The sequence below is a fragment of the Mustelus asterias genome, chromosome 4 (assembly GCF_964213995.1).
Source record: "Mustelus asterias chromosome 4, sMusAst1.hap1.1, whole genome shotgun sequence".
Taxonomy (NCBI): Eukaryota; Metazoa; Chordata; class Chondrichthyes; order Carcharhiniformes; family Triakidae; genus Mustelus; species Mustelus asterias.
The window spans coordinates 100645060-100672076 of record NC_135804.1 but is presented as its reverse complement, the minus strand read 5'-3'; the positions used below and the strand labels follow the sequence as shown (position 1 = coordinate 100672076).

The window sequence follows — 27017 nt, the reverse complement described above, 5'->3', positions numbered from 1 at the left end:
GTAATTGCCTGTCAAGCAGTAAAAAGCACCTGAGAGAAGTGCTTTGCACAGCAGTATTTCAATGGCTATGGCCAGAGCACTTAGGTCTCACTGATCAAGGCTTTCCCAGCTTATCAGCTTTACTAAAATGTACTTCCTGACATGCATTTGCCTCAGTGATGCTGTGAGTTGCTGACAAGTCGCAATCAGGTCTTATGGCTGGGAATACAAGATTCAGGGCTGAAGAATCACATAATTGCATTCAGAAAAACCTCAACAAGCTGTTAATTGCTTATCCGACAGAACCAAGGGAGTTCCTGCTCAGCTTCCATATTGAACTGGGGAAATCTGGAAAAGGGTGACATCATGATCCTTACCAAGCGTAATTTTTCAGGACTTTCTAACCCTGCTTTGTCCCAAACCCACCTCCAAAGGCCTGGGAAAATTCTGCCTCATTATTCAAGAAGGGAAGAAGTAATAAACCAGGAAACTGCAGGCCAGTCAGTCTCACCTAATTGGTGTGGAAACTATTGGAAGCAATTGAGAGAAACAAAATTAATTTGCATTTGGAGCGACAGAGATTAATCAAAAACAGTTGGCATGGTTTTGTTAAGGAGAGGTCTTGTCTGACCAACTTGACTGAATTTTTTGAAGAGGTGACCATGTGTGTAGATGAGGCCAAAGCATTTGACGTAGTTTACTTGGACTTTAACAAAGCTTTTGATAAGGTCCCACATGGAAGACTGACAGCAATGGCAAGAGTTGTCAGAAAATTTGGCAACATTGTCAGAAAATGTGGCAAACTAGATCCAGAGTTGGTTGAATGGCAGGAAGCAGAGGGTGATGGTCGAGGGGTGTTTTTCTGAGTGAAGATCTGCGTCCAGTGAGGTCTTGCAGGGATCAGTTTTGGGGCCCTGGTTGTTTGTGGTTTTGGTAAATGATTTAGACTTGAAGGAGGGTTGGACAGTAAGTTTTTGGATTATACGAAAATTGGTGGGGTGGTAAATAGTGAGGATAGCCTTAGATTAAAGGAGGATATAGATGGACTGGTCAGATGGGCTAATCAGTGGCAAACGGAATTCAATCTGGATAAGTATGCAGTGATGCACTTGAGCAGGACAAACAAGGCAAGATAATACGTGATGAATGGCAGGACCCTGGGAAGCACCAAGGATCAGAGTGACCTTGATGTGCATGTACAGTCCTTTAAGGTAGCAGGCTTAGATGGATTAAGCAGCTATGAAAGCATATGGTACACTTGCCTTTCTGAGCCAAAGCATAGAGTTTAAGAGTAGGGAGGTTATGCTGGAACTGCATAAAACATTGGTTAGGCCACACCTCGAGTATTGTGTGCAGTTCTGGAATCCACAGTATGGGAGGGATGTGATAGCATTGGAAAGGGTGCAGAGGAGATTTACCAGGATGTTGCCTGGGCTGAAGAAATTTTAGTTATGAAGAGAGATTGGATAGACTGAGGTTGTTTTCCTTGGAGCAGAGGATATTGGGGGGATGGGAGGGGTGGGGGGGACATGATTCAGATGTATAAAGTTATGAGCGGTATAGATAGAGTAGGCAGGAAGAAACTTTACCCCTTGGTGGAGGGATCAATGACTAGGGGGCATAAATTAAGGTAAGAGGCAGGAGGTTTAGAGGGGATTTGAGGAAAATCTTTTTCACCCAGAGGATGGTGGGAGTCTGGAACTCACTGCCTGAAAGGGTGGTGGAGTCAGAGACCCCCATAACATATAAGAAGTATTTAGATGTGCACTTGCAATGCCAAGGCATGCAAGGCGATGGACCAAGTGCGGGGAAGTGCGGAGATTAGAATAGTTAGGTGGTTTGTCTTCGACTGGCACAGATGCGATGGGCTGAAGGGTCTTTTTCTGTGCTGTATACCTCAATGACTCTATGGGTGGGATTTTATGGTCCCACTCGTCTACAAACCATAAAATCCTGCCCGAGGTCAACGGACCTTCCCATTGTCCGCCCTTCGCCACTCCGATTCCCGTGTCGGGTCGGCGGTAAAATTCCAGCCTATGACTCCACGAGTCCAGTCATGATGTGGAAGACACTGTGGGTAAAATTTAATATCGAACTGTGTTGAAATTAATTAATTAATTATTAATTAATTATTGTAAGTATATGGGGAGCCATGATATGAAGGACAGTAGAGAAATATAATAAATACAGCTGATGCCTCTGCCTCTCCATTGTAATTGTGAGCATTAAAGATGTGAGGGCCCTTTCTGAGATGTAACATTCCCCTGAATCTTGGAAATTATTCCATTAATCTCTCCAGGTGAGTGATTCCAGATGTAAAGGCTTTTAGACAATTTTAAAAGATGCAGTGTGAATCCACCTGAGGGGTCTGCTTCAGTTTTCATTGACAAAATTGTAAATCCGCAGCATATACCCAGACGTGAGGACACTCTCTGAATACTAATCACCAGGGGGAGGAGTCCAGAATTTAGTCACGTTTGCTGCTAAATTCTGACCTTTAAGAATGGAACAATAGATCTTGTCCCCTCTAGACTATCATTACTCTCCTTTGGGTGCATGATGAAGGGGGGTGGGGCCAAAGGGTTTGCTTCCCTTTTCAAAATCAATAAGTTGGTAAGTGAATTCACGAGTTATATTGATTAAATCTCAGAGCCAGTAATATGCTCCTATCAATCAATAGAGACATGCATTAATGGTCACTATATCCTAAAACTCGCATGCTTTCATTTACTGGAGAACCAATAATGAACTAAGCTGATCCAGAGCCAAAATAGTTGGCTATAGATCTCATATCTGAGCAGAGCTCTGCACCAGACAGTATCAGCTTTCATAAATCCCATTAATTATAATAATATTATTGGTCTAGGATGATTCTCTGATACAGGGATATACGCTATTCAAATAATCAGTAAATAGGCTACTGAAACTGAGGGATCGCTTTTAAACTGGAGTGGGGTTGCTAGTGAAACACACATGCTAGGCTGATTATCATAGTATTTTAATCCTTTTGCTTCATTTAAATGGTTCCCTCCAGAATAGGCATGAAGAGATTCCAGAGAGACTGCTGGTAGGCAAAGATTGAGCAGCCAGTTGCCAGTAAACAGGAGGACTGGTGCTGTATCTGCCTGAAAAGCCCTGCATTTAAAATCAGAAGTGGCTGGGATCTTCTTATTTTTAACTGCCTATCTGCCTGGTTTCTGCCAGATGGATAGGGTTTAAAAAAAACAACCCCTGTGGATAAAATACTACTATTAATAATCCAATTGGATTACACAATTACACAATAACATGGACAGACAAACCATACTACTCACACGCTCCAGGATTATTTCTTCATATTTGTACATTCCATCACTTCCATTCGCCTAGGAAATAAATCAACATGTAAATTTATTATTTCAAATATCCTGAACTGCTTATAGTTTTATCTATTCACTAACATCATGTTTCTTAAAAACAAGCAATGCATCTAACATGAGCTTCCTGTCCAGTTCAAAAGCACTGTTAAAAAGCTACTGAGAATGAATATTTCCTCAAAGGAGATACTTTACAATCTGTCCAGCGATAGAGATTTGGCAAATAAAATTTCAAATACGGGGCAGTGCTGAATCTTACAGCTATATATGAACATTGAAGGTAGAATTCGAAGCAGGGAAATATGCTTGTCCACATGTGGCTGATCTGACAAGGATATGGGACACATTACCAAAATCTGTTTTTTTTTTACTAAATGTCCGTTCTGCATAGAGGGACTAATTGTATTCATTCCACAAATTAAGAGTTTCCTCTTAATTTCTGGACCATAATCTAAAAGAAAGACTGTCCTTAACTTAGTACTTATACTGTTACCCTCACAGCAAACAAACATTTAGGACGGAATTTTATGAAAAAAACTGAGTGCCAAATGAACGTGAAAGCGGGAGACAATCGTGGCGATTTTTTCAGCGAGTCCCAGCTGCAATCTTAGGGCAATTAGTTAAAAGAAATGCCAGTATGTGATTCTTTCCAACAGGGAACATGGAGCCTTAGCTTGCAGATGAAGCCGGCTGTTGAGCTCCAGGGGCACCATTGTACAAGTGCCCTGATCTCCCAGTGTACTGGACATCAGGACCCACTGCCAAGCGCTTCCTGTGCTGGTCTCTCCCCCACCACCCCCACCCCAACCTAGACATCTCCCCCTGCCCCCATGATCACCACCCCAGCAGAGTTCCCCCAAACCCCCGATCACCACCCCTGCAGAGATCCCCCCCCCACCACCACCACCCTGATCAGCGCCCACTAATCAACCTCCCTAAGCTGTCATTAATATTTAAATCGGTTTCGCATCCTTTCTTGGCGCAATGCCGATTTCACTGCCAAATCAGTGCCGCTAAGATCATGAGAGGCAAAAAGCCGGGCACGATCCTGATTTTTCACCTCTTGCCCTATCTTACCAGCTCACCTCACCGATCGACCGGCAGGACGAGGTGGTAAGATTGCAGCCATAAAATCTAGTCAACGAGTGGGTAAAGAGTATGGTACTGAACCACTGAGCTTTCCAGCCCAGAAAGATCTCAGGCTTGAATATTAGTCCATGTTGAGTTAACCACCTCAATATTGCAGGATTCAGGAGATAAATATGTTAGCCAGTGTTGATACCCCGATTGAAATGCTGCTGGAAAAAGTGCATATACAGAAATTTAGGAAGGACAGATTGGATTTAGCTTTCAAATCCTACATGGTCAAGTTAACTAATAGTCATTGCCTGATGATGAAGGATGGTCCTAACATTCTCAGAAAAAGTGGCCAGCTGAATCATTGAAAAGTCAGCCCCCTCACTTATGAAACATAATTGAGAAGGGGGACATCAATGAGGAGAGTAATAGTCCTTGTCAATATGATGCTGGAATAGGTGAAGGAGAGCTGGTTGCTCTTACACCATTCCCACCTTATCCTGCCAGAAAAGAGAGATCACAATTCTCATGAGGTGCCTTATATGGGTGAGTAGTGAGGTTGACATGAACAAGCTGACATTGACGGAGATGACGCCACTGGACATGTGAGGGTGCCATTGTGGCAAGTTGTGGTTGGGAGTTTGTGAAGCACAGAGTTATCTTATTGGTCTTTCTTCATGTGAAGGACATGGATTTGAATGTCCCATTGCTGGTCTCTTCAGTGGAGGTTGATTTCACACAGCCAGCACTTTCCATCAGTGCAGACTCATTCTCCTCAGTTGAGTTAAGATTAGAATGGGGAACAAAGGGTGAGTTCCAATCACCAATGGGCCAGAGGAGGAGAGAGGGAGGCAGTCCCCTTTTGAGAACAGAAGACAGACGCAGTGGTACTTTGCTGGGGAATGAAAATGGACCTCAGGTGTCATAAACAAGGAACGTCTATCTTGAACATCAGAGACAGGTGAGTTTCCAAATGTTGGAGATTCCTGAGGCATTGCAGAGCCATGGAAAGATAATAGAGGAATCCTTGCAGCACATGTGCACTGTTTCAGTAGAGAGTCAGCTGTGGCTGACTTGGTAGCACTCTCGCTTCTAAGTTACAAAGTTTTGGGTTCATTTTGACTTCAAGAGTTAAAAACAAAAATCAAGGGTGATCCACTGCATTACTGAGGGAGCATTGCACTGTCTAATGTGCCACCTTTTGGATGGGATATTAAACTGAGACCCCGTCAGCCGACTTGGTTGGATGCAAAAGATTCCATAGCACTATTTTGAAGAGCAGAGCCATTATCCATGATATCTTGGCCAGTATTTAGCCCGTGATCAACATCACAAAAAAACCCAAACTATCTTGTCTGAACTACTGCAGACCATCGGGTGTAGGTACCCCCACAGTGCTGTTACAAAGGGAATTTGAGGATTTTGGTACAGTGACAGTATGGTGTGCAGCTTGCAGGGCAACTTGCAAGGTTATGTTCCTATGGGTGGGATTTTCCGTGCAACATGCCACGTGTTTCACGGCGGCAAAGCCAGCCTGCATTGGTCGGTGGTGGGATCTTCTGGCCCTGCCATTGGAAAAAGGTTTCTTACTGAATGCACCCCTTTCCATCGTGAAACCTGTGACAGGAGTGTCGGGATTGGAAGATCACGCTGGTGTGAACGGCCAGAAAATTCCGGCCTCTGTATCTTCTTGGGTGGTAGAGGTTGTGGTTTGGAAGATGCTGTCAAAGAAGCCTTGGTGAGTTGTTCATCTTGAATATGCTACACACTGTTGCCCCTGTGCCTTGGTGGCAGAGGGAATGAATGTTTATGGTACTGGATGGGGTGCCAATCAAGTAGGTTGTTTTGTCCTGGATGGTGTCAAGCTACTTCAGTGGTTTTGGGGCTGCACTGTAGGGGAGAATATTCCATCACACTGATGACTTGTGCCTTAGAGATGGTGGACAGGAGGTGAGTTACTCATTGCAGAATTCCAAGCCTCTGCCCTATTCTTGTCACCATAGTATTTATCTGGTGGGCCCAGTTCAGTTTCTGGTTAATTGTAACCCACAGGATATGGATGGTGGGATATTCAGGAATGGCATTGCTGTCGAATGTCAAGAGGAGATCATTAGATTCTCTTGTCGGAGATGGTCTTTGTCTGGCACTTGTGTGGTCTGAATGTTACTTGCTGTTTATTATCCAGGCCTGGATATTGTTGTATTTGGACATGGAATGCTTCAGTATCCAAGGAGCTGTGAATTGTACTGAACACTGTGCAATGACCAGTGAATATCCACAATCTGACTTTCTGATGGAGGGAAAGTCACCGATGAAACAACGAAGATGGCTGGGCTTATGCTACTATCTTGGGGAAGAACGCTTATAGTGATGTCATTTGCCTCCAACAACCTTTCTTGAGAGAGTCAAACAAAGTAATTTTGACTGGTGGATGAGGGCATTAAAAATAGAGATAACATATGAAGTTCTTAGAGAAGCAATGCTTCTGGAAGAATTTAAAGATTCACTTCCCTCAGTATTAAGAACCCATGTGGAAGAACAGAAGGTTAAAACAGCTAGGCAGAGCACTAGATAGTGCAGATAGCAGATGATTATGAGTTGGTCCATAGACCAAAATCTTTTTCTTTTGTCACCCTTTTAAGTTTGAGAAGGATAGAAAATGGGAAGGTGAAAGGAAGGCAGGTGGTCAAGGAAGAGAAGAGAAAGTTGGAGATTCCAAAAAAAATTCACCTCAGACTAGAAAGGAAGGTGGAAGTGATATGAGAAAGTTTAAATGTTTTCATTGTAATCAGGTTGGGCACACAAAGTCAACGTACTGGCAGTTACATGGAAGACCTATTGGAGAAATAGGAACTAGGAAAAATACTGTAAAGTCAGAGGCTTTAGGGCAAGACAAATTTTGCGCTAGTGGAAAGAAAGCACAAATATTAGCTGACGGTGTGATCCTACCAAAAGGAATGTTCAAAGCCAGGTTACAGAAATACTTAAAGATTTCATATGTGAGGAAAATTATTTCCATGTATACAGGGTGGAATTGGAAAATAAGGGATATGGGGATAGTATTTCCTTAATATTATGTGTTAGTGCTATTTGCTGTTCGGGGGTATTTCAGGAAAAAGTATTAATTGGTAGAATTCATGGTGAGAAAAAAAATTCCATCATGCAGGGCAAATTTTAAAAGTAGTTTGAAAACAGGTGATTGTAGGGATAGTGGACAAATTGCCTATTGCAATTTACTTGAGGAAATGATATAGCTGGGTCATAAATGTTGGTGATGTTTACTGTGGTTAAACTGCCTGTGGAAATGCAATCAACAGAGGTGTTGCAGAAAGAGCATCCTGGTTTGTTTCCAGACTGTGCGCAGGCTCACAAGTTGAGACAGGAGGTGGCGGAGTCTAGAAGAAAAATTAGCTGAGACTATCTTTGACCAGATTGTTCAGGAAGAGAAAATTGAGGAGGATGAGGTTGAGGTGTTTAGCTTAGTGAAATTGGTAGAGTTATAGCAGGAAGATCCAAAAATAAAGCAATTATACCAGACAGCTTATTCCGAGATGGAGGGAGAGTGTATTCCAGAGTGTTATTACCCTCAGAATAATGTATTAATGAGGAAGTGGAGACCTTCTCATATTCTAGCAGATGAGAAGTGGGCAGTAATACATCAGTTACTAATACCATCTGGATACAGAAAGAAAATTGCGAACAGCTCGTGAAGTTCCAGGCTAAAATATAAAAACAATTCTACTGGCCTGGGCTGCATGTAGTCAAGTTCTGTCAAACATGTCATTCATGTCAAGTCATAGAGAAACCTCAAGCAGTAATTAAACCCGCACCTTTAATTCCTACTCCAGCATTGGAGGAATCTTTTATTAGGATCCTAATTGAATGTGTCAGACAAAAAAAGTGGAAATCGGTACTTGCTGAAAATCATAGAACATAGAACATAGAAAGCCACAGCACAAACAGGCCCTTCGGCCCACAAGTTGCGCCGATCACATCCCCACCTCTAGGCCTACCTATAGCCCTCAATCCCATTAAATCCCATGTACTCATCCAGAAGTCTCTTAAAAGACCCCAACGAGTTTGCCTCCACCACCACCGACGTCAGCCGATTCCACTCACCCACCACCCTCTGAGTGAAAAACTTACCCCTGACATCTCCTCTGTACCTACCCCCCAGCACCTTAAACTTGTGTCCTCTCGTAGCAACCATTTCAGCCCTTGGAAATAGCCTCTGAGAGTCTACCCTATCCAGACCTCTCAACATCTTGTAAACCTCTATCAGGTCACCTCTCATCCTTCGTCTCTCCAGGGAGAAGAGACCAAGCTCCCTCAGCCTATCCTCATCAGGCATGCCCCCCAATCCAGGCAACATCCTTGTAAATCTCCTCTGCACCCTTTCAATGGCTTCAACATCTTTCCTGTAATGAGGTGACCAGAACTGCGCGCAGTACTCCAAGTGGGGTCTAACCAGGGTCCTATAAAGCTGCAGCATTATCTCCCGACTCCTAAACTCAATCCCTCGATTAATGAAGGCCAGTACGCCGTACGCCTTCATGGATCATGGATCTATCCATTTGATTCCCGGCAGATATATTGTTAAGAAATATCACAGCCAAGGGGATTGTAGAAGAATTGACCAAATTCTTTACAAGATATGGTTTACCAAAGAAATTACAGTTGGACCAGGGTTTGAAATGTTCAGGGAAGTCATGAATGGCTTGGAGATAAAGCAGTTTAAATTGTCAGCTTATTATCCTGAATCTCAAGGCGTGTTAGAGAGATGGCATCAAACTCAAAAGACTGTGATGAGGGCATATAGTCACAAAGCTGGGGTAGAGGGATTCCATTCTTACTATTTGCTATTAGGGATGCTTCCAATGATTTAACAGGGTTTCATTCTTTTGAATCAGTCTATGGTCATGAAGTGAGAGGACTACTCAAACTAATTCAAGAAAAGCCAGTGAGTCAGAATTCAGAAAGTACAGCCCTGGATTATGAGACAGGTTTCAGGGAAAGGTTGATCAGAGTATGTCAGTTAGCTAAAGAACACTTAAAGATATCATAGCAGTTGATGAAGACAGGAACAGACAAGAGGGCAAAGGTTCATAGTTTGATTGCTGGGGAAAAGGTGTTAGTTATATTGCCAGTATCGGGTGAACCATTAAAGGCAAGGTTTAGTGGGCCTTACAAGATTGAAAAGAAACTAAGTGCTCCAGCACATGACCGGCCTGATGGTGCATTGAGCTGCCAACTGTGAGATGCCAACAAGGACTTCAGCTGATACTTGGAATGACTTGGAAGCATAAAAATTCAGTGCCATGCTGGCCTTGACAGCTGCAGGTAGGGGACTGCACAGAGGCCTCAAGGCATCAGGTAATTGTAGACTAGAGTGCCATTGTCCAAGATCAGCTTTGTGAAGAGCTGTAACCTCGTACAGCACTCATTCTCTTTCATCTGCAGTAAATGACACTTGGGTAGCCTGCTCCTCTGGTTTTCTCCTGACCAGCAGGTTGCATCTGCTGAAGTTCTTATCACTACTCGGTCCAATATCATAGCAACCTGCCTCCATTCCCATTCCCTCAGCTGATGCTCATTTGGTCACCCGGGCTTCCTCTAACAACCTCTGCTGCTTACGTGATTTCAGTAGCCTCATGTCCTCTCAGGGGTCACACCACTCGCTACTAAAAAGTACAAACTTCTCAGCATGAGCAATGGCAATTCTGTATCCTCGTTCATCAGTTGAGCATTATTCTGCAGTTCTTGTATGTTCACCACTACACCCATTAGCCCCCATTGCTTTTGATTCAATTTGATTTGTCACATGTATTGGTATACAGTAAAAAGTATTGTTTCTTGTGTGCTATACAGTACATTCATAGAGTACATAGGGGAAAAGGAAAGGAGAGGGTGCAGAATGTAATGTTTCAGTCATAGTTAGGGTGTAGAGAAAGATCAACTTAAAATAAGGTAGGTCCATTTAAAAGTCTGAAGGCAGCAGGGAAGAAGCTGTTCTTGAGTCTGTTGGTACTCAGACTTTTACATCTTTTTCCCGACGAGAGAAGGTGGAAGAGAGGATGTCTGGAATGTGTGGAGTCCTTGATAATGCTGACTGCTTTTCCGAGGCAGCAGGAAGTGTCGACAGAGTCGATGAATGGGAGGCTGGTTTGTGTGGTGGACTGGGCTATGTTTACAACCCCTTGTAGTTTCTTGCGGTCTTGGTTGGAGCTGGAGCCATACCAAGCTGTGATACATCCAGAAAGGATGTTTTCTATGGTGCATCTGTGAAAATTGGTGAGAATTGTAGCAGATACCCCTTCCTTAACCTTCTGAGAAAGTAGAGGCGTTGGTGGGCTTTCTTATCTACAGTGTTGGCGTGGAGGGATCAGGACAGGTTTTTGGTGATCTCGACATCTGGTTTATCTTTGTGTTCATGACTGCTCACTGAAGTGTCCCGGATACTGCATCTTTTTGGTGTGGGCTGATGAAAATTTCAAACTGCTCTTCCGAGACCTGTTAATGAGCTGGTCAACGAACTCAAAAATTTGTTAATGGGAGATGCGTGGATTTCCAGATCCCCCGCACCTTTCAAAATTTGTACCATTTTCCAGAGGCATCAAAATCCACTGTTGGCCTCAAGGATTGCAATTTTCAATGTGCGCCCACCCTGTGCTTGCCCCCACTGAAAACTCACCCATGACATTTCTCCTCCTGTCTACTCTCATTATTCATTGCTCCAGCACTGTATTCATTACTATGTATTCCTTTATCTACCCTGGTGTTCAATTTACCATAATTTACTTTGCAGCAATATTGTTGAGTATAGCTTCCCATCATGATAAAGCCTTCCTATAAAGAAGAGCAGGCTGGTGCTATCATGCGGTCCTCACATGACACTGCTGGGTCCTCTTGCTGTGGACAGTGGCAGAGGTAGTGAATCATGACCCAGCAGCCAAAAATGGGACTAAATGATTTCTAGCCCTCTAATATTGCATTCTGCATTATGTATCAATGACCAATTAAATTTCGTAGTAAGAAGTTTAACAACACCAGGTTAAAGTCCAACAGGTTTATTTGGTAGCAAAAGCCACACAAGCTTTCGAGGCTCTGAGCCCCTTCTTCAGGTGAGTGGGAATTCTGTTCACAAACAGAACTTATAAGACACAGACTCAATTTACATGAATAATGGTTGGAATGCGAATACTTACAACTAATCCAGTCTTTAAGAAACAAAACAATGGGAGTGGAGAGAGCATCAAGACAGGCTAAAAAGATGTGTATTGTCTCCAGACAAGACAGCCAGTGAAACTCTGCAGGTTCTGTTTATAAGTTCTGTTTGTGAACAGAATTCCCACTCACCTGAAGAAGGGGCTCAGAGCCTCGAAAGCTTGTGTGGCTTTTGCTACCAAATAAACCTGTTGGACTTTAACCTGGTGTTGTTAAACTTCTTACTGTGTTTACCCCAGTCCAACGCCGGCATCTCCACATCATGACTACCAATTAAATTTCTACAGTTCTAACATCTCAGGAACAATGATACTCCATGAAGCAATTGATTATTTCAATCTGTGTACACTCCTGCATTCCATAATTCCATTCATAACCAGATATCAATGCAGCCTTTTTAAAGGTTCTACTGACATGGCAACAAATGTTTTAGATCAGAATGCATTCAAAATATTCACTTTTTTTTGGAGTTGATGGAAATTTCCTTCTAATCTCTCAAATGATACCTGATGCCTTTTTATTTTTTTTCTTGCGTTCTTCAGTTTTGTGCGGCAAATTTGATTCAATCTGTCTACAGCACGTTACCTAATGATCCCCAGTATTATGTCAAAGAACAAAGAACAAAGAACAATACAGCACAGGAACAGGCCCTTCGGCCCTCCAAGGCTGCACCGATCATGTGTTCCTAACTAGACCATCCGTTTGTATCCCTCTATTCCCAGTCTGTTCATGTGGCTATCTAGATAAGTCTTAAATGATCCTAGCGTGTTTGCCTCAACCACTTTGCTTGGTAGTGCATTCCAGGCCCCCACCACCCTCTGTGTAAAAAACGTCCCCAGCATATCTGTATTGAACCTTGCCCCCCTTACCTTGAACTTGTGACCCCTTGTGTTTGTCATTTCTGACCTGGGAAAAAGCTTCCAACTGTTCATCCTATCTATGCCCTTCATCATTTTATAAACTTCTACTAGGTCGCCGCTCAACCTCCGTCTTTCCAGGGAGAACAACCCTAGTTTACTTAATCTCACCTCATAGCTCGTACTCTCCATACCAAGCAACATCTTGGTAAACCTTTTCTGCACTCTCTCCAAAGCCTCCACGTCCTTCTGGTAGTGTGGCGACCAGAACTGGGCGCAGTATTCCAAATGTGGCCTAACCAACATTCTATATAACTGCAACATCATATGCCAACTTTTATACTCTATGCCCCATCCAATAAAGGCAAGCATGCCATATGCCTTCTTCACCATCTTTTCCACCTGTGCTGCCACCTTTAAGGATCTGTGGACTTGCACACCCAGATCCCTCTGTGTGTCTATACTCCTGATGGTTCTGCCATTTATTGTATAGCTCCCCCCTGCATTAGATCTGCCAAAATGCATTACTTCGCATTTATCTGGATTCAATTCCATCTGCCATTTCTCTGCCCAATTTTCCAGCCTATCTATATCCTGTTGTATTCTCTGACAATGTTCATCACTATCCGCAACTCCAGCAATTTTTGTGTCATCCGCAAATTTACTAATCAGACCAGCTACATCTCCTTCCAAATCATTTATATATATCACAAACAGCAGAGGTCCCAGTACAGAGCCCTGCGGAACACCACTAGTCACAGACCTCCAATCAGAAAAAGACCCCTCCACTGCTACCCTCTGTCTTCTTTGGCCAAGCCAGTTCTGTACCCATCTAGCTAGTTCACCTTTGATCCCATGAGATTTAACCTTTTGCATCAGCCTGCCATGAGGGCCCTTGTCAAATGTTTTACTAAAATCCATGTAGACGACAATCATTTTTGTCACCTCCTCAAAAAACTCAACCAAATTTGTGAGGCATGACCTCCCTCGTACAAAACCATGTTGTCTATCGCTAATGCGACTATTCAGTTGTAAATGTGTATAGATCCTATCTCTAAGAATCTTCTCCAACAATTTCTCTACCATGGACGTCAAGCTCACTGGCCTATAATTACCCGGGTTATCCTTGCTACCCTTCTTAAATAACAGGACCACATTTGCTATCCTCCAATCCTTTATACCTCACCTGTGTCCAATGAAGAAACAAAGATTTCTGTTAGAGGCCCAGCAATTTCATCTCTTGTCTCTCTCAGTAATCTAGGACAGATGCCATCTGGCCCTGGGGATTTGTCTACCTTAATGCTTCCTAAAACACCTAACACTTCCTCCCTTGTAATTGCGATTTGTTCTAACAGGTCTACACATCCCTCTGAGACACTACCAATCAATGTGTCCCTCTCATTTGTGAATACTGATACAAAGTATTCACCTACCTCCTTGGGTTCTAAGCATAATTCCCCTCCTTTGTTCTTGAGAGGTCCGACTCTTTCCCTGACAACCCTCTTGTTCCTAACGTATGTATAAAATGCTTTGGGATTCTCCTTAACCCTGTCTGCCAAGGACATTTCGTGACCCCTTTTTGCCCTTCTAACTCCCTGTTTGAGTTCTTTTCTACTTTCTCTGTATTCCTCCAGTGCTTCATCTGTTTTTAGCTGCCTGTACCTTATGTATGCCTCTTTTTTCTTTCTGATTATACCCACAATTTCTCTGGTTATCCACGGCTCTTGAATCCTACCTTTCCTGTCCTTCCTTTTGACAGGCACATGCCTGTCCTGCACTCCTATCAACTGCTCCTTAAAAGACTCCCACATGCCAGATGTGGATTTACCCTCGAACAGCCTCTCCCAATCGACAGCCACCAAATCCTGCCTAATCCCGCTGTAGTTAGCCTTCCCCCAATTCAGCACCTTACCCATAGGACAACACTCATCCTTTTCCATGGCTATCCGAAAGTTTACAGAATTGTGGTCACTGTTCGCCACATGTTCCCCCACTGAAACTTTGATGACCTGACCGGGCTCATTCCCCAGTACTAGGTCCAGTATAGCCCCCTCTCTAGTTGGACTATCAACATATTGTTCCAAAGAACCTTCCTGGACACATTTTACAAATTCCTCCCCGTCCCGACCCCCAGCCCTAAGGGATTTCCAGTCTACATGAGGGAAATTAAAGTCTCCCACTACAACAACCCTATTTTTTCTACACCTGTCCAGAATCTCCTTACATATCCGTTCCTCAACTTCCCGTGGGCAGTTGGGAGGCCTGTAGTATACCCCCAGCAAAGTGACTGCGCCCTTCCTGTTTCTGAGCTCTACCCACAGTGTCTCGTTACATGATCCTTCCAAATTGTCCACCCTCTGTACCACTGTAATATGCTCCTTAACCAGTATTGCTACTCCCCCACCTCTTCTCGCCCCTCCTCTGTCTCGCCTAAAACACTTATACCCCTAAGGAGAAGGAAGTACATTACTGACAGCATCCTAAAAGGTATAGCACTAATTATCTAGGAACAGGGGTTAGCCAAAAGGGAGGAAGTAGAGTTCAAAACCCCTGATTTTAATTTTTTTCCATAGAGGTTTCATTATTCAAAATAAGGCAAAGGAGGAAACACAAATTGGGGAGTGAAAGAAGGAGGCCTGTCAAAGGCATGCTGCCGGCCCACACCAGCAGGAAATTGGACACAGCAATGACAGCACCTACAGCAGCCCTAGCTGGCTACCTAGTAGTTCAATGCATGAGGCACAAGGAGACAGCCACACCTTGCAAAAATGCAATGGAATAACCACGTCCGTGGTACGGAAGTTGTTGGAGAGGATCCTTAGAGACAGGATGTATGTGCATTTAGAACGGAACAATTTCATTAGTGACAGACAGCATGGTTTTGTAAGAGGGAGGTCGTGCCTTACAAATTTGGTGGAGTTTTTTGAGGAAGTGACAAAAGCGGTCGACGAAGGAAGGGCCGTGGATGTCGTCCATATGGATTTCAGTAAGGCATTTGACAAAGTCCCACATGGCAGGTTGGTTAAGAAGGTTAAGGCTCATGGGATACAAGGAGAACTGGCTTGGCCATAGGAGACAGAGGGTAGTGGTCGAAGGGTCTTTTTCCGGCTGGAAGTCTGTGACCAGTGGTGTTCCGCAGGGCTCTGTAGTGGGACCTCTGCTATTTGTGATATATATAAATGATTTGGAAGAAGGTGTAACTGGTGTTATCAGCAAATTTGCGGATGACACGAAAATGGCTGGACTTACGGATAGCGATGAGCATTGTCGGGCAATGGAGCAGGGTATAGATAGGCTGGAAAACTGGGCGGAGAGGTGGCAGATGGAATTTAATCCGGATAAATGCGAAGTAATGCATTTTGGAAGAAATAATGTAGGGAGGAGTTAGACAATAAATGGCAGAGTCATCAAGAGGAAAGAAACACAGAGGGACCTAGATGTGCAAGTCCACGAATCCTTGAAGGTGGCAACACAGGTGGAGAAGGTGGTGAAGAAGGCATATGGTATGCTTGCCTTTATAAGACGGGGTATAGAGTATAAAAGCTGGAGTCTGATGATGCAGCTGTATAGAACACTGGTTAGGCCACATTTGGAGTACTGCGTCCAGTTCTGGTCGCCGCACTACCAGAAGGACGTGGAGGCGTTAGAGAGAGGGGGCAGAGAAGGTTTACCAGGATGTTGCCTGGTATGGAGGGTCTTAGCTATGAGGAGAGATTGGATAAACGGGGCTTGTTCTCCCTGGAAAGATGGAGAATGAGGGGAGATCTAATAGAGGTGTACAAGATTATGAAGGGGATAGATAGGGTGAACGGTGGGAAGCTTTTTCCCAGATCAGAAGTGACGATCACGAGGGGTCACGGGCTCAAGGTGAGAGGGGCGAAGTATAACTCAGATATTAGAGGGATGTTTTTTACACGGAGGGTGGTGGGGGCCTGGATTGCGCTGCCAAGTAGGGTGGTGGAGGCAGACACGTTGACATCGTTTAAGACTTACCTGGATAGTCACATGAGCAGCCTGGGAATGGAGGGATACAAACACTTGGTCTAGTTGGACCAAGGAGCGGCACAGGCTTGGAGGGCCGAAGGGCCTGTTTCCTGTGCTGTACTGTTCTTTGTTCTTTATTTCCATTCACCTTGTCCAATTTGTGATTAACACTACATATATCTTCCCTGTAATATTTACAAGGACAATTTTCACATCTTTTTCCATCCACTGCAAGTATTCATTTGCTCATAGCCCACTAATGAATGGCACACAAGATTTATTTGTTTCCTGTACTGATTATTACCCATATTAAGGAGTGTTTTTTCCAGCCCTCGGTTGTATTTTATAAGATGGCAAGCAAAGAAAGCTACCACTCTCTACTTTCATCTTGAAGTATCCCAGAAAGGAAATGGCATAGAAGGTGGAGGCCCTGGCTTTGAACTCTTACCCCTTAAAGAAAGAAGCGTTGAGTAGGTAGAAGAGAAAAACAGCAGAAGATAGCAAAAGCTGGACAAGAAATTCCTCTTCTCATGTTTGCTTAGCTCCTATTACTCAAGTGCAATCAGTCACTACAATATATTATGAATGTGTCACTTCAAAACTTGGCCGAATGTGCCAAGACAATGTGCACCAGCAGTAGCACCTTGAGAAGAGCATCAAGAGTAATCTCAATTCCTTCACCATGGTCAGGATTTTTAGGATGGAAGGGTTTCTTTTCCTGCCACCTGAAGATTACCAGCCAACACATTATTTAAATGAGGCGGGTCTTCTGCCTCTTAGTCGGTAGTAAGTTCTGTCTCATGGAGCTGCCAGCCAATCTAATTGGCCAGCAGCTCTCTAATCCAAGTAGCTCTAGGAGCTGCAGTGAACAGGATTGGAATTGCAAGAACTGAAGTCCAAGTAAGTATGGAGGGCTCAGAACAGTGGACCAGGGGACAGGGGGAGGTGAAGCCATAGAGGGCGAGGGTGGGCTTAGGTGATTGGGGATGTTGGAATAGAGTCTATTTGAGGAGAGTTTGGGGAGAGAGAGCACCTGTTGGGGCCTAGACCTTCTGACCTTGTGGTGGTGGTGGTTGGGGGGAAGCTGTGGCCTCTGAAGTTGAAGAGAGGCTGTTGATGGAGGTGTCCCCCTTCCCTCCTGAGGTCTAACCTCAGTCACGCTCCGGCCTTCCTCCCTGTTTCTGAAGTCCTACCAGCCTGAAAGTTGAGGCTGTCCAGGAAATGGCCCTTTAAATGGTCATTAATCGGCCATTAAGGGCCTTAGTTTGGAAAGGATGGGTGGGAGTGGGGGTGGGAGAACAGGTTCGCTCATCCTACTTTACCATTGTGCAGAGATTGGGGCAAGTGGGGGCCTGGTAGAAAGGCCATCCTAGGAATTTTACATAACCCCCTAATTACAAACCCACAAGGGAATGTAAAATTCTGTCCATCTTTCCATTACCTTTTCCAGAGATCTCTCACTCCCAAGTACAATCCCATACACATCTGCCTGGCTTATAGAGGGGCTAAATGTAATTCATAATATGATGTCCTGGGCAAGAGGGACCAAGGTGATCTAGGGGTCAAAGCTAGGAGGCATTTTGCTAGCTTGAAAGTCAGGACATAACAATCAAGGGAGGACCATCCTGAACTAGACCAGAGGTGTGGTATTTCAAAAGGTGTTGTAACTCATCAAACATATGTTCTCTGCACTGGGGAGATTGCTTTTGTGGCACTAAGATGGATGTGTCCAATCAATTTTGAAATGCATGTTATCTGTAAAATGATATGCAGCTGAGTTCCCTCAACCAGTGGAACTAAGGTCAACTAAGTAGCATTTGATCCGCAGCAAAGATGTCTCCTGACATGGCAACTGGCAACGGAATATCTCTGATCCAGTTAAGCTCTGGATCCAAGGCAAACAGTTGGCATAACTCCCATTACTTTGTGAGGAAAGTGAATCCTTTTAAAGCAATATTGGTTGGTGAAATTGAGATGTAACTATCTTTGTCTATAAAGAATGAGGCATGAACACTTTTGTTACTCTTATGGTGCTTGATCAGTTAGGCCTCATAGTGTCTCCAACCATCTCCTCATAAAAAAGTAAAGAGAATCCCTAAGGAAGAAACGATTGCCTCCTCTGGTAAATGTATAAAGGTGAAAACAATTAAGGAGGGGAGCATATGAGTGAAATGAAGCAGCCAAAGAATGAGAGAAGAACAAAATTTGAAAATGGTCAGAATTATAACAATAAAATTCATTGCAGATATGAGGCTCTACAATGAAAAGAATGGGCCATACTTGATACATGGTGCTCTCGGGGAAGAAGTTGAGAGAGACCTGGCAAAAAAGGAAGAACTTACAATTATGTACCACCATTCAGATCCAGCAAATATCCCCAACTGCTTTGTTAAAGAACTCATTTTGAAATGTAGGGCCCGATTCTCCCATCGCGACCCACAACTTTTCTGGCGTGTCCGGTGCGGAGAATCACGTGCTGGCCATTCCGCGGGATTAGCGCACGCACCAGGAATGCATGCGCGCCTCCCAGAACTGGAGAACAGTCGCAGTCGAGACCGCGCTGGAAACCGATGGGAAAAGAGGTAAGTAATTTGAATCTTTTTAAAATGTATTTTAAATGTATTTTAAATCTCATTATTGGGCCCACAGAATTCTCCGGCCCCGATCGCATCTTCCACCCCGTCAGGAGTACTTCATTCAGGCGGGGTTTAGAGTAGCTCCCCACATTTGGGCAACTAGTGGGAGACCCCGTCGGAATGAACGGGAGCAATCGGGGCCCCCCAGGGGCCAGGCGGTGGGGGTGGTGCCCCTGGGTTTGGGCACCCTGGCAGTGCCAGCCTGTGCCCCCAACACTGCCCAAAGGGCAAAGTGCCAATGCCCAGGGGGCACCTTGGCACTGCCCATTGGGCATCAGGCAGTGCCAAGGAGGTGGGGCCTATTGTAGGCAGGGCCTATGGGCGACTGGTGAGGGTGAGGGGGGTTCCGCTGCCATTCTGCATTGGGATCGATCTGGGCTGGGAGGAGGGCAGCAATTGGGATGGGGGTTTGGGTGCGCTGCCTTGTTTGGGGGTGGGGGGGGGGCAGTGCCTGCCTCCCGGGGTGGGGAGTTCTGACCCGGGGGGGGTGAGCAGGGGTAGGGGTCTTCTGGGGTGAGGGGTTGGGGATCACCACTGCTGAAGGGGTGGGCTGAACATCAGGGCGCTCCGGGGTGGTGGGGAGGGGGCGGGAATTGTTGTGGGGGCCGTGATCGGGCCTTGGCGGAGGGCTAGAGAGGTAGCCCTGTGGGGGCCTGGGCTGGCCAGCGATTGAGCTGGCCAGCAAATGGGGAGATTGACAGATCGAGACCACTGCGCGTGCGCAAAGTTCCAGAACTGTCAGACTCTGGTGCGAATAGGCCTCGCCCCCCCCCACCCCCTTTGGGTTTTAATGAGATTCAGGATTGTGACCTCTGCATTGCACAGAGGGGAGAGATTCAGGTCTGAAGCTGCACTGAAAAAACAGTCGTGATCTAGAACAGTTTTCCCACCAATCCAGCACTTTGAGAGAATCGCCCGCTTAATCACTGTCGTTGTGATGGTAAATATACCAGTCAGTTTAAAATTGTGATATGAGATCTATATTCATTCACCTGAGCAGACAGAGCCTCAGTTGAATATCTGAAAAAAAAGGGTATAATTCCCCCAGTGCCTCACTTAAGCACCTGATTGGTTTAGGCTTTTGGGATGCATCTAAATCACACAATCTCCTGCGTCTGACATGGGAATAATGACCATGACACCAAGACTGACACTGGGCATGGTATCAATCAACAAAACAACTAAAATGCTGAATATTATTGCCAAGTAAATAAAGTATAATTCTGAGGCTGTCATTCTGACATTGCACAGTGGTTTGCTCCAGTAGCACTTTGAATACTGAATGAATAATCAGCTCCGATTACCAAAGCACAAAAGAAACATCCAAGTTCTGGAAAGGCTGCTTAGAATCCTTACAAGATCGATGTCTTGTGCCAAGGATGAGTTGTGAGGAAAACTTAACCTTCTCAGAGTGGAAGGAGATGAGCAAGATGGGATTGTACAGGGGTCGACCTTGTGTCAGCCATGGCTCATTCTTGCCTCCTTCCAAAGCTCTGAGTTCAAATCCCACCCCAGGCTTCATCATAAGAGTCAAGCTTGCAAATCTAGTGCAGTACCGAAGGAGTACTGCACTGTCAAAGGTGCCTTTCAGATGAAATGTTAAACTGAAGCCCTAACCACTTCCCAGGTGGATGTAAAGGATTTTATGGCACTATTTCAAGGAAGAACAAGGAGCTTATTCTTGGTGTGCTGGTCAATATTTATCGCTGAATCAACATTGCAAAAAGAGATTATCTGGTCATTATCACATTGCTATTTATGGGAACTTGCTCTTCACAAATGACTGCCATGTTTCCTACATTACAACAATGAATACACTTCACAAAAGACTTATTTGGTTGCACAGCGCTTTGAGACATGCAGTGGTTGTGAAAAGCACTATATAAATGCAAGTTTTTCTTTTTTAGCTCTGTATGATATTAAGTGAAATACAAAAGATTAATCGTGAATATTATTTCAAATGAACCCAAGACTGTACAACAATGAGACATAGGAATGCATTGGTAAAAGAAAGGATAAGATTTATGAAATAAGCACTTCTTTACACAAACAGTTATTAATAGCTGGAATTTTCATCCGGGTTAAACAAGTGACAACAGAGGTCCCAATCATAACCCTCTGTGCCTGACAAAACAGGACCTGCAAAAGGTTGAATTCAGCACAGTGTTGTACTCAAGCGATCCTCAATGACAATGCATCTATTTTCAGAGGTGCTTTTTGGGCAATGTGTGAGGCTCTTCCCACATGCAGGCAAAGGGTCTCTATGAAAGACAAAATCTGGCTCAGGTGATATCATTCAGGCCCCAAGAAGATTTTAATGTGAAATTGCACTTTCACTGTTCAGGTAATTTATTAAATGTGTTTGATTGTGAGATTCCCACAATTGCAGGTCGCTACTGCTTCTTGGATGATCATGCAAAATGTCTGATAAGCGCATTGCCACTGACTTCTATAGTGCTGTGGAAAATACAATTATGCAGAGTGCAAAACAGGTTGCCTGTATGTATGCTGGTACCTGGAGCCTTGTGTCCAGTTCCAGTCACCGGCACACAGCGGAGACATTCAAGTGTTGTAGATGGTACAGAGAAAAGCTACAAGACAGATATATAGGTTGCAATTTTAGTCCAACCTTCTTGTTAGGAAACTGACAGAGTGAAATGATCTAGGAGTCTACAGGGAGTACTATTGGACAGGGTGAAAAATGTGCATTTCCTTTCCAGTGAGTGAAGTTAAAATCACTTTAGCACCACAGTACTGTGTTAGATGGTAAGTCAGTGAGGCTTGACATTTTCAGCCTTGAAGGAGGTACTGAGAGATGAACTTAACAGGTTATATAAGGAAATAAATGGTACAGAAAAAGGTAGATCCAGGAAACTATTTCATTTTAAACTGCAAGAGAGCTAAAGGCCACAGGTTAAAAGATTGAAATTTAGGACTGGTGTCACGAGGAATAGCAAATACATGGAATGATTTGGTTTGCAAAGGTAAAACCCTGGAATCAATTAAAGACATAATCATACGCTGTGCTATTTGTCTATATCTGGATATTTTTTTTAAAATTCTTTCATGGGATGTGGGTGTTACTGGCAATGCCAACATTTGTTGCCCAATACAAACTGGCCTTGATATGAGTTGCTTGCTAGGCAATTTCAGATTAGAGCAGTTAAGATCTATACAACTGTGGAGATGGAATCACATGTAGTCCAGACCAAGTAAGGATGGTAGATTCATTTCCCTAAAGGTCATTGGTGAATCAAATGGGCTTTTAGTTCACTTAAAGTTTTAAAGTTTCTTTATTAGTCACAAGTAGGCTTACATTCACACGGCAATGAAGTTACTGTGAAAATCCCCTAGGTATCCCCTTGATAGCACAGAACTTGAGTATTGCTGAAAAAAAACACATGCTGTCGAAGAGTTTTGTCTTGCACTCATCAGGACAGATTTGCAAGAATGCCAAATCTCAAAGGGGACAACAATTCATACCGCATGAGAAGAGGATGCCAATTGGTTGACAAGTGGAGGCACTGCCATGAAGAATGCACAAGGGAACAGTTAACTGCCAACCTTTTGCTTAAATTCACACCAGGCAAGTCGATTCTGATTGGTCAAGGCATTGCCATGGGGAATGAACCAGGGAATTGCTGTCCTGTCCCCCAAGCTTTTGTGTAGGTGAAAAAGGCACAATGCATGGACATGTTCTTTCTGTTCGCAAAGGATAGGGCCCTGTAATTATCTGGCATGCATAAGTGAACCACACTGCAAGACTGATTCATAATATTAAATTTGTTGTCAGTGTAATGTTTCGCACAATCAAAATTGTTTAGCAAGTGTTGTCCAATTGCAGAATCACATCTAATGTTGGACACATTGTTCTGCGTTTTGCAAGCATGGGTGTGTTGACTACAGCCAGTACTTTGCCTGTTGTGAACAGCCAAAGGGATATGCTACTTCTTACGATTCACCAGGTGTTGGGACATATGGCCTACATATCTGCCATCACACCACCACTGAAATTCACTTATTCATTTGTGTGGTATGCAAAACCTCTTTTTGGCTTGATGGCAGCATCCTGTTAGTGGATAATACTCATGTTGCTGCTGCACAGCTGCTGCAAGAAATGATTCACCTGTTGCTTGAGTTTTTGATATGGCTTACCCTTACAGATTAATCTGAGGAAGACTGAGGATTTTTCAGGACACTTAGGCCCATGAATAAGTTTGCATGATATACAGCGAGCAATGATCTGATCAGGGTAATCATTATCCTGCAGGATAGCTTTGATGCTCCATATTTCAGCATCAGCTCGCCTGGTGAGCAAGTGATTTAGGTGTTATTTATGAGGTTGCCAATAAGGCCAATCTTAAAAGCGTGTGAAACTGTAGGAATCCCAATGCATGTATTAACCAGTGAAGGTGGGTTTCTGGTAGGCAGTAGATTTCTCAACTAGTACATTGAGGAAAGTGATCTAATTTGGCTGCTCCATTTCAAAGGTGAATTTGAGTGCAGGTTGGAGCTCATTAAAGTGGGGGAACAACCATTTCGTGGTCTATTCCCCACGGCAGTACATTGATCCATCAGAGTCAATTCGCTTGGTTTGAATTTAAACAAAACCTTTCCAGTTAACCATTCCCTGCTGCATTCTCTGTAGCAACAACTCTACCAATCAGAGTCCATTTGCCAACCAATCAGCACCCTCTTCTCATGCAGCATACATAGCTGCTCCCTTTGAGATTTGGTGTTCTTGCAAATCTGTCCTGACGAATGCAAGACAAAAAGCTTCAACAGCGTGCCTCTTTTTTCAAGCAATACTCAAGAATGGTTTTACAACAATTGATGATAGTTTCATGGTCACCATTACTTTTTTTTTCAATTTTCAATTCTGGCTCAAGGGACCAAATGGCTTACCCCAAATTGAAATTAAACTCCACCAGTTGCAATGATAGGATTTGAACCTGTATCCCCAGAGCATTAGTCTGTGCCTTTGGATTGCTAATCCAGTAACATTTTCACTATACCTCCATCTCTTCAACTCCTGAGCTAAGAGTAGGTCATAGAAACCCTACAGTGCAGAAGGAGGCCATTCGGCCCATCGAGTCTGCACCGACCACAATCCCACCCAGGCCCTACCCCCACATATTTTACCCGCTAATCCCTCTAACCTACGCATCCCAGGACTCTAAGGGGCAATTTTTAACCTGGCCAATCAACCTAACCCGCACATCTTTGGACTGTGGGAGGAAACCGGAGCACCCGGAGTAAACCCACGCAGACACGAGGAGAATGTGCAAACTCCACACAGACAGTGACCCGAGCCGGGAATCGAACCCGGGACCCTGGAGCTGTGAAGCAGCAGTGCTAACCACTGTGCTACCGTGCCGCCCAGTAGTTGAATGGCTATCCTTATTTACTAATTTGTAGTCCTATAAATGATACACACTTACCTTATTCCCCATTTCCCCTGTTGTTAACCTGAATTATGATCCGTGTTTGCATAACAACATGCAGAATAGGTAGACATTTTCCCAGTGTTCTCATATGCACAAAAGCATTAGTGTAACTAAAATTCTCAACTGCACTGGACCTATCAGGAGATTCATCAAGGACCTCTCACACATTTGTGACCTGCTTTATTAAATAATATTCAGTTTTAAAATGGGACTAAACTCAATAGAAGAGCCAACCTAACACAGATGTTGAATGTGAACATCATTTGGAGAACCTGACCACATCAAAATCAGTCGAACTGAATCTTTACTCAGAATGCTTAATCATTGCCACAAAATTTATACCCAGAAAGATCAGCACTCCTTATTCTTAATGGATTCTGGTGCTTTTTTCTCTGAAGCTTAGAGCAGAAGTTTAAAATCTTCTATTCATGTATTAGGAATATTAAAAATGAGGCATTGAACAAAATACAGATTTGGGCCAGCAATAGATCCACAGCTTCTGATTCAATTACTTCAGTTAGCAACAAGAAGCAGCCCATTACAATTATAAGGCGGCTTTGTACAGCAGCAGATATATTCACCCAGTTTTAACATAATTCAGTGGTTAGACAAAGAGGCCACTTCAGGGAAACCAATCCAGTGACAGAAGACTATGAAACAAAGTCACCCCCTCAATCTGTCTGTGAGGTAGTCACTCCATCTCCTTCACAGTGAATTATAATTAGCAAAATAATGTAAAAGTACTTACATAAGGCCCAGAATCCAGAGAATCAGCATTCACAATAATGGGAGGAGGGTTTGCCTGTAAAAATACAAAACACAACAATTTTACTGACCTCTGCTCTACAGTAGTTGACTGTCAATACATAGGGCTAGATTTTCACTCCTTCTGCGCTTGCAAAATTTAGGGCACTGCGAGTGGGGGTGGAAATCTCAGAATCTGGTTCACAGTGTTTCAACAGCACCATGAAAATCCAGCCCATAGAACAGTTGTCCAAGTAAATGACTACATTGTCAGAGTGTTTCCTGCTGAATTGTAGAGCAAATGAGACACCAAACTAACCAGTGTTGTTTTCAAGCATTGACAATCAATCATTTGCAAAGACCTGCTGGGAAACATCTGCCAACAGTTTGCAGTTCAAATTTTCACATAGAAATGGTTCTGACAAACAATTCGAGTAAACAACTTGTCAAGCACAATGTTACCATCCTATACATGTAAAATAATGATAAACTTTACTTTTCGGTAATAGAAGCTGCAGGTGGTTAGGTTTTTTTTGAATTCTTACATGGGATGTGGGCATCATTGGCAAAACCAGCTTTTGTTGCCCACCCTTAATTGCCCTTGAGAAAGTGAGGATGAGCTACCTCCTTGAACTGTTGCACCAGTTACTCTTGGAATATCAAACTATCCCCAAACTGATGGGATGAAAGCTTCTTCTGTCTGCTGGTTGTAATGACCAAAATGGATATACGCTTGAGCAATCCTAATCCATTACTTATTGCGTATGAACCTACAATACCAAACTACTCATAATTTGGGACTACATTGCCAGTTTCACTCCTGGAGAGGTGATGGCCTAGTGGTATTATCGCCACACTATTAATCCAGAAACTCAGCTAATCTTCAGGGGACCTGGGTTCGAATCCCACCTAGGCAGTTGGTGGAATTTGAATTCAATAAAAAAGATCTGGAATTAAGAATCTATAGATGACCATGAAACCATTGTTGATTGTCGGAAAAGCCCATCTGGCTCGCTAATGTCCTTTAGGGGGGGAAATCTGCCGTCTTTACCTGGTCTGGCCTACATGTGATTCTAAGAGCCACAGCAATGTGGTTGGCTCTTAACTGTCCTCTGAAATGGCCTAGCAAGCCACTCAGTTCAAGGGCAACAAGGATGGGCAATAAATGCTGGCGATCCAGCAATGCCCATGTCCCACAAATGAATTCTGATTGGCGCAGAAAATGGAAATTGTCACACTGGTACAGCAGCAAATGTTTCTGTAGAGTGGAAATTTGAGTATATTGTTGGGATAGAGTCGAGTCAGTTTAGCCACTCATTAAACTGTGCTATACTGACATGCAAATGTTTGATACTAAAACATAGTGATCAAAATCTAGTATTTATTTTTCATCAGTGGTACTTGTTTTTAATGTGTATTTTACTGTTAGCTTCTGTAATGTTTTCATTTTCTGCAGGGGATTTTTACAGTAACTTCATTGCAGTATTAATGTAAGCCTACTTGTGACACTAATAAATAAACTTTAAATTTTATGTTATCTTTTGAGCTTTCTGTACTCTTAGACTTGAGGAAATCTTGCCAGCTTGTGAAAGCTCTGTACTTTGTTCAAGTGATGCCTCCTTTCCATCAGGACAAGGTTTAAGGTTTTTTACATGCAAACATAGAGATAGCTTTAGTCCAGGGATTAGCAAGCTCTCCGGAGCCTGGGGTACT

At 43.7% G+C, this 27017-nt stretch overlaps 1 protein-coding gene across 1 annotated transcript in view; it reads right to left on the bottom strand.

Annotated features, from left to right (window-relative positions):
* Positions 1–25325, bottom strand: part of LOC144492887 (disks large homolog 3-like) — a 221648-nt gene extending 196323 nt beyond the window's left edge. The window contains 2 exon segments of the mRNA XM_078211466.1: positions 3294–3344; positions 25309–25325. Coding sequence (XP_078067592.1) covers positions 3294–3326 — 33 coding nt within the window. The 5' untranslated portion in view covers positions 3327–3344; positions 25309–25325.
* Positions 25326–27017: the final 1692 nt, after the last annotated feature.